We start from the raw sequence: 8584 nt of genomic DNA on the forward strand, positions 1-8584 counted from the left end.
CATCTGCTCCTCTCCCCCCCATGGCAGATCCGCGTCGTGAACGCATTCCGCAGCTCCCTCTACGAAGGCCTGGAGAAGCCCGACTCCCGCACCTCCATCCACAACTTCATGACGCAGCCCGAGTTTAGGATAGAGGACTCCACGCCCAACATCCCGCTCATCGACGACACGGACGACGACTCGGCTCGCCGAAGGGGGAAGTACTCCAGCCAGCCGACGTCGCCCAACAAGAACAACAACGCAATCGACAGCGGCATCAACCTCACCATCGACACCAGTAAATCGGCGGCATCATCCAGCCCTGCCAGCCCTTTGCACAGCTTGGAGACCAGTCTCTAACCTCATGGTTTCAGAACCTTCATCTCTCCTTAAGTAATCGGTACGCACGATCCCCCCCCTCCCCCTAAAAAAAAAAAGATTAAGAAAAAGCGAAACGGCCATCTTGCATTTGTGGTTGTCTCGCTCTTGCGATGGAGCAAACTGACGACAATGAGGCAGAAGACAAATACTGGAACCATCTCTCTCCTCGTAATTATATTCAGATTAATATTATTGTTATGTTATTATTGTCACTCCTGCATGAATGTACATTGCCCGAGTTTTATTTCAAAGGGTTCTACCCCTACACTCCCGTTTGGATTTTTTTGCGGTGGACATAAGGACATCTTGCTCCTCTTCTTCTCCTCCTTCTGCGTGGCATGATCACATGACATTTGATCATGTGACCGGGTGCCAGGGCTCAACTTGCACAGCAGCTTTGCACCTCCACCCCACCACCCATCCAAAAAAAGAAAAGAGGAGCGCAAAAATAATACTACGGCGTTTTACGAGCATTTACGGGATTATATTCTATAAATATGAACACATAAATATATTTACAGTAGAGAGAGTTCTATCTTTGTTTGTCGGCATGTTGCCTTGTTCCTGCTTGGAATGGCTCGAAAGTACTTTTGACTTATTTATGTCTTAAAAGAGAATGTAATTTGTTTACAAACCACTTAGAGATATACTTCCTGGTTTCTAGAAGAAGGGACGCCGAAGCTCACATGACGTGTTATTATTGCTGAGGGTTAAAATTAAATGTAAAACAAATAAATAAACTGAGGGGGGAAAATAGGAAAAAAAAAAGAGCTGGAATTTGCCTGCTATCTTGTGAAATATTGTAGATATTTTTAGAGGATTAACAAACAAAAAGAAACCAAACTGTAATGGTAGTAAATGTGGAATCTTAGTATTATACTTTTTGATTGTTGGAATGGAGTTGCCTTTGATTTTTTTTGTGTTTTTGTTTTTAAAGAAAGGCCTCCACGGGGACCCGGGAAATAATTGCATCATTCTTTTAGTGCTGCTTCTTAAACTTTTTATTTCCAGTTTAAAGGTTGCTATGAGGACCTTCAAAATGATCTGCTTGAGTCACATTAGCAAGGTAACATTTATTGACCTCACTGAAATCATTTTAAACAATGTCATTGGGATACATGGTGGTATTTTTCATTATTTTTTTTATTCATCAAATCCAAATAAATTTCAATGGCTTTCCTCTGTAAGAGAGACTAACATCCACACAGCGCTGTAGGCCATTTTTTAAACAAAAAAAAGAATGATTGCATTACATTTCATTTATTACTCAAATAGTAGAAGGCTTATAGCGTTTAAATTGGGTGGCAATTGGTGTCACCCAAGTCTCAGGTAGACTTGCTTTTCGCTTGGGAGGAATCAGACAATATTTCTAGGGGTTGTTTGTCTCTGACAGACCCATGGAAGCGACCCAAATAAAGAAAAATTGTCACTTCAACCCAAAATGGCAGCCCTATTGTATCTTGAAATCAATATTTGTGGTGAAAACTCAAAAAGCTCCCATTTTCGCATCACCCGGTTCTCTCGTCAACTTTGATCAAATTCAGTATCAATTGGACCACATTTTTAAGGGTAGTTGACCTTTGAAAGATTTCTTAAAATGGCTAAAATGTCTGCTTCAACTGAAAAAATGGCAGACTTCCTGTCATTTGGGTTTGGGCTTTTGACTCTTTTTTTGTGGGTCTATTCATGTTAGTTATGCCGACCAAATTTCATGTTGCTAAGTGGAACTTGCTCCTTTACTCATTTGCTTTTTCCACTGACAGAAATCATTTTATAACTATTATTCTGTCTTTAAAATCTGAGCTATAGTGTTGTTTTTTTAATCCAAATTAATTTTTATTAATTTTCCTCCACAAACAGGCTCACAGCGCTGTAGGCCATTTTTAAACATCTCCAGGGGGAAAATAATAAAATGGAATGTTGCTTTGACTCTTTTTCTATATACTGTACATAAACATATATACAGACATCCAAAAAAGAAGAAAAAAAATACTTTTTCTGCACTATTTGGTTATGAATGGCAACTTACGTGGTGTAAAATCTAGATGTGCTTTTTGTGTGTTTTAACAAAGCTTGTCTTCCTGCTGTCACGGAATATACAGTACTCTAGCATCTCAGCTGTGCTCACGTATAGTTGTAATATTTATTGTGCTTTGACCGATTCACATGATCAGCAGAGGGAGCGTTACAAAAAAAGCCAAAATTTTGCACTCAGAAGGAAAAGGCCACTTTAAAAAAAGCCTGTACTCTTTCTATTATTAACTCAAGTCACTGGCAAAGCGTGGTGTGGTCTCTAGGCTCATTATGCAAATCATAACCATTTTTCTACTAAATAAATACACTTTAGTCTTACAATCTTCTCTCCAAGATGTCCCATCTCGTTGCGCCTATCCTCTCATTGATCCTGTGTGGAGAAGGTGCACAAGCTTTACTAGTCAGCTCAGGCCGGTTGGAAAATAAGATGACCAAGATACAAATGACTTTTATTTATTTGATTGTCTGTAAAAACAACGCCCCATCCCCCGCCAAAAAAAAAAAAAAAAAGGCAAACACCCAAATGTAATCTATAGTGGAACCTCCAAAGTCATTTCTCCTCATAGGACACACAATAAAACAAAAATACAGTAAAACTACCCATGCTTTAGGAGATAATGGGAAGATATTTTTTTGTCACCTCGAGGCATTTTGTTGGCATTGTTACAGTCATCAAAGCCTTGTGCTGTTCAACTCTCCTGTTATGTTGCAGGTCAAACTGACCCATCCATTCATTTTCTGTACTGCTTGTCATGAGCTGGATCCTATCCCATCTGACTAATCCACGACAACACATCTATCTTCAACCAAATAGCAGCGCGAGCAATACTAAGTCAGCATTAGCACCGTAAACAAGCAAACATTTGCCATCACTGTTACATGACTCATTCGTAATGGAGTGTTACTGTAACTCTGAATGTTATGGATTTATTTTTGGGAATACAATACAATATATTCATGCGGTCCCTTTATTTCCATTTGCTAGTCTTATAGTTTACTAAAGGTATGGGCTTTATTTTCCAGGGGATAATCTGTCAAGATTTAATAAGTCAAGCTGACCAAACATTGAGACATTCTTTGGAGGTTCTACTGTCAATACTTGGATAATGTCTCCCGTTATGCATCAATAATGAAATTCAATTAGTCAAAAGCACCTCAAAATGTGCGATTTGCATTTTATTTTCACAAGCCGCCACCGCTGATGATATCACTGAAAAGTCTTGCAATATACTCTCACCTGCCTCGATGTACTGTATTTAGCAGCATGCAGTTTGTGGAACCAAGAAAAAGACACATGCCAACAAGCTAACTGACCTTTTGGCATACATGCTTAGCCATTTATTGGGTAAGTGATTTGAGTGTTAATCATGTTTTTAAACAATATCTATTTTTTTTCTAAATCTATACAATAATTGTAAATAAAGAACTCAATGTCTTTGTTCAATTAATACTATGCAAAAAGTCATGCTTTTTTTTTTTTCCTCCCCTGATTGTTACCCACCCTTAATCCTAGAGTGTGTTGATGGAATGTTTGTGCTCTCCAAAATCAGTTAAACAATGTGATGTAAACAAATTTTCTAGCTTGAGAAAAACTTCTATGATGATGACAAATGATTCTGATACTATGGGGGAGGATGCTCATGATGATGATAATCAACTGTGACTCTTGCTGCTTGACTGTCCCACTCATCACACTCCTTGACAAGAGCGCAAGTGGAAAAGAAAAAAGAAACATAATTAAAAACAAATATGGAAAAATCACTAAATAAATCTCCCAGAGCAGCATGACCCAGCATGGTGTGTCCTGGCCCCGTGTCACATGTCCTCGTCTGATTCAATGTGCTTTAGCAATATCGCAGATTCATTGCTTTTGTATTAGTTTTCTACATATTATGTGGACATGAGTGATGCATAAACCAGTGTTTCTACGGTTCCCTTTTAAGGACAAGAGAGGTAACATTTACCAGTATTTTTAAGAAGATGCATGTCAAAGAATTTGATACATGTACAATTTATGCGCCTGATATGTGAAGTCTTCTGTGGATTGCGCTTGGTTGCTTTTTATCTTGAAGAGGAGTTCAAATATAACTTGCCTCCAATTAAAGATATAAAAACAGGCAGATCTCGGGTTTATCCAGAGGCACTTTTTTGTTATTTTCTATATGTTCTTTATTTTTTTAATGTATTATTTTTACCATTTAAATTGATTTTTAAATCTATGTATTTTTTGTTTGTCATTACAGGGTTCTTGAACCAGTGCAATCATTTATGAAAAATGCACTTTAAGGCTGTAATGTTTATGCCAAGACATTAGGGGCACTATAGCCCCAAACGTTATTTTCTACATCACAAGTGTTCTTGGGCCTATCCCAGCTTATTTAGAGAGTGAGGGGGGTACACCTAAGACTGATTGCCAAACAACTAGAGACCCTATTTCTTTTTTGAATTTTGGAATTTTTTAACATTTATGTGAGCTCCACCAACCCTACAGGGGGCGCTGTAGCTCCAAAAACATTTACCTCTTTTTCTTTTCCTTTTTGGTTTAAAGAAAAATGTATTTTTTGTTCAGCAACATCAGCCTCACTATTAACACCGGCAAATCAGTTCCTCAAGGTCTGTAACAGTGTGCAACATTCTCAAACACTGTTCCTTGTTCATAGTTTAATTAATTGTGGTAATAATTTAATTAGTTTTTCATTTACCTTTTCACTAAATCCCATAATATAGCCTTTAAAGATTTAAAGACTTTTAATGTGTATCTAATTTTTTTTACACGTATAATGGATGTCATGGCCAACTGAGTATGTGCCATTTAGAAGATTTTCAGGAAAAATTAAGCAAAACATAAAAAGGGAATGGATGGGGGGCGGGGGGGATCTCAAACGTATGGATGGATGTGTTCCGCTTGGACACTTTAAATACAGCGTTAGGGATTAACGATATAAACGATACAAAATATCACATGCCTCCTGAGGACTTAATGTTGCTGATGGTCTCATAGCGCTTAAGTGGCTTGAAAGAGGATTGATTTGAAGTGGAGGACTTTTCGACTTAATCTTCTTTGCTTTGCCATTAGCCACATTGCAGATGTGGCAGTATGCAATGCACATATGTGCTGAGCATGCTGAGCTGCTTTGATAGGCCTGTGCTGGATGTGAGCATGTGTGGTGTAGGATGGAGGGTCATTTATAGAGGACACAGCCTTGAGCACTTTTATTGGTTGTGTAACTGGAAATTTACATTTCAAATCCACTGGAGGGCGCTAGCTCACCATTACAGACGCTGGTCTATAAATAGTTTCATCGTCAAGCCCTTTAAGATGAGGGACGACTCAATTGGACTTGATTTTTACCTTGTTTAGTTGCTGACATTATCGAGGGTGATATTCGTGGTTTTCTCCAGTTTTCATCATAATAAATACAAATTGGCAATACATTTACATTTATTTTGAAAATCCACACTAATCCTTTTAATATGAGATGTGACTTAATGAATTTTTTAATCGACCTTAAGTGGATATTTTAAGTAGGGTTTTCCCTCATTCGGAAATTCTTCATCAAACGCTTTAAAATGAGGTATAAGTCGATGGAGTTTGATGGACATTAAGTTTTGACCTATTTGCTGTTCAACTTTGACCTCGGGCACTAACGCTAAAGAATAAGCTAAGGTCACTTGTTTTTTTTTGTGTTTGTTGGTGTCTTTGCCATAATTTGTCTTGTGAGACTTTGTGGACGTTGACCTTGATGTTTCCAATATGATGACACATGTTTTTGGGTTTTCTCTGATTGGGAACCCGTGTACGCCAATCTCGATCCACTCACCATGTTGGCATTAAGCGTGCGTTACCTCGTTCTACATTTGCGCACACAGTATAGCATCAGCATGCGTAACTGCGCCTGCTCGAGGGGTGGGGGAGCTCGGCACTGTGTGTGAATATAGAGTGGGCTCCCACAGCTCGGAAGATTAGCGCCCGGGTGCATTCAAGTCCATGAGCGAGGACTCTTTTCCAGGAAGAAAACCCCTTCACTGGGCCCCTAAGTTGAATCCCGCTGCTTTCCTTTTTGGCCCAAAAAGAAGCAGCCGTAACTGACAGTCCTTTATAATGGGCCAACATTGGTGGCGTTTAGTGTATCATGTTCAATGTTAGTATATGCATAGGTGGAAATACATTGGCAAATAGAAGATGGTGCATTCAATGGTTGATTTAAAGCAGGCCTGCCAGAGTGTCACCTAGCATGTAAATAAATAGCTATGTTATGTATTTGAGACACTTAACGGTGTGTTACCTAGCATGTAAATAAATAGCTGTTATGTATCTGGGATACTTAAATTGCAATGACTCTGTAGTGACATTTAGGATGTTTTTAATTGTTCGCAACCAAAGAAGGGGTCATGTAAGGCGAGAACAAGTGAGTGGGTGTGTATGATGGGCTGCATTGACATACTCTCAACTCTAGGGGGTCCTCTGTGACCCCTAGTGCCCCCCCCCCCCCCCCCATAAGAAAAAAAAGGACAGCAATCACAACTCTGGCGTCTCAACATTATGGATTTGTAGTTGATACAGAGATTTAAAAAAAAAAAGGGCCTTCAGAGGCTGAGACGTCAGCCGGCCAAGGTGGATGTGGAAGATGATGTTGTGCTCCCTCACTCCAGACTAATCGATATTTTTATCTGTGTGTGAGGATGAACGATTGGATGGCAGGAAAATAAAGCACTGCAACAACCAACAAGCATTGGTAACTGAACACTTGTGCATCTGCAAATGCATTGGTCGAAATTTCTCCACCTCCTAAAGGAAGTATTCCCACTCAGAAAATGTTGCACTGCTCACAACATAAATAAAGGACTTGACTCTGGCTGAAAAGCACACACGGTGTTTGCCAGCCGCATTGGGTGGCCGTGCTTTTTATGCAGACCACTTCCTCCCAGCTTCTAATGACGAGTGACCCTTGCGTGAAGGGATTCTTAGACACTGGGTCAGGCTTTTAGAGTTAGGGGAGTTCCTTGTGCAGCAAGCATATCACGCCTGGAAACGCAGCGAATTGACTTGTGTATGAACAAACACCTACAAGCGTTTGAAAGTTTCAAACCCCCGGTGAGCAAACTGTTGTTGCTCTTGTTCCTCGAGCAGCGTGTGCGATAGGACTTTATGACAGGCTGATCGTTTATCATGAGCTGCTGACAAAGGCAATCCTGTCTTTTCATTTTTTGCTTTTGTCTTTTCTTTTGACAAAGGAGTCTATTAGTATGCTGGAGTGCACTGTGACTGCTGCAGGAGACAAAGAGTGTTGACTTGGTATGCTGCGAGCAAAAGCGAAAAAGAAGGAGCGAACAAGACTGTTGACATCAATTGACAAAATCAAACGGGGGGGGGGGGGGGGGGGGACTGTCTCCAACTAGGCCAGGTACAAAGAGAGAAGTCTTAACTTGTGTTGTGCTGCTGGGTTTTCATGAATGCAGGACTAAAAATTCTGAAATTTGTATATTTGTTTTGACAGCCACTATTGTGATTTTTACTTTTACTTTTTATTTTATTTTATTATATGTATGTTATAATAATAATAATAATAATAATAATAATAATAATAATAATAATTATTATTATTTCTGGGTTTCATGATCATACTCTGCCAATACAGAGTCTCATCTGAGAGGGCATCGCTCAAAACAAAATAAAAGTTATTAGTGGTTCTCAAAGTGTAAACGAGCACCACTAGTGATATTCTGACTCCCTCTAGTGGCGTTTGGGGAAAAATAGCACTGAATTTAATTTAGTGATCTAGTAGTGCATGGCTTCAACTTTTTTTAAACCATGTTAAGTACAGTTCAGTTATATCAAAACTTTTATGCACAACACATTTGCTTTGAATTATTGCATAAAGTTTGTTTGCAAACATTTAGGCGCAATTTTGTTTAATTCTTATGTGCGATACAGATTTAACTGTTTTCTTTTATCCCCCCCGACACAGCAGCTACTCTGCATTATGTTAAAATGGCTAGCAAAAAAATATTAGATACACTCTTTAGGAATAAAAGTCTATATACGTTTTTGCTAAACACTTGGGCCTACTACCCTACTGTATTTTATTTTAATGTCGCTAACCATGCTGGGCCTTGTCAAGATTTGATTGCACCTCAGGAGGTCACTGAGAATGCAAATTATTTGTGCCACCGTCTGCCAATTTTCATG

The 8584-nt window shown here is 39.1% G+C and overlaps 1 protein-coding gene across 10 annotated transcripts in view; it reads left to right on the top strand.

Moving 5' to 3' along the window:
* Positions 1–4511, top strand: part of atp2b2 (ATPase plasma membrane Ca2+ transporting 2) — a 73939-nt gene extending 69428 nt beyond the window's left edge. For 6 of the 10 annotated variants that reach the window (XM_068652298.1, XM_068652301.1, XM_068652305.1 and 3 more), the window contains one exon: positions 28–4511. In XM_068652298.1, coding sequence (XP_068508399.1) covers positions 28–339 — 312 coding nt within the window. In that variant the 3' untranslated portion in view covers positions 340–4511. The remainder of the gene's footprint in view (positions 1–27) is intronic. The other 4 variants (XM_068652303.1, XM_068652304.1, XM_068652302.1 and 1 more) reach the window with 4 other exon arrangements.
* Positions 4512–8584: the final 4073 nt, after the last annotated feature.

Source organism: Syngnathus scovelli, chromosome 11, assembly GCF_024217435.2.
Source record: "Syngnathus scovelli strain Florida chromosome 11, RoL_Ssco_1.2, whole genome shotgun sequence".
NCBI lineage: Eukaryota > Metazoa > Chordata > Actinopteri > Syngnathiformes > Syngnathidae > Syngnathus > Syngnathus scovelli.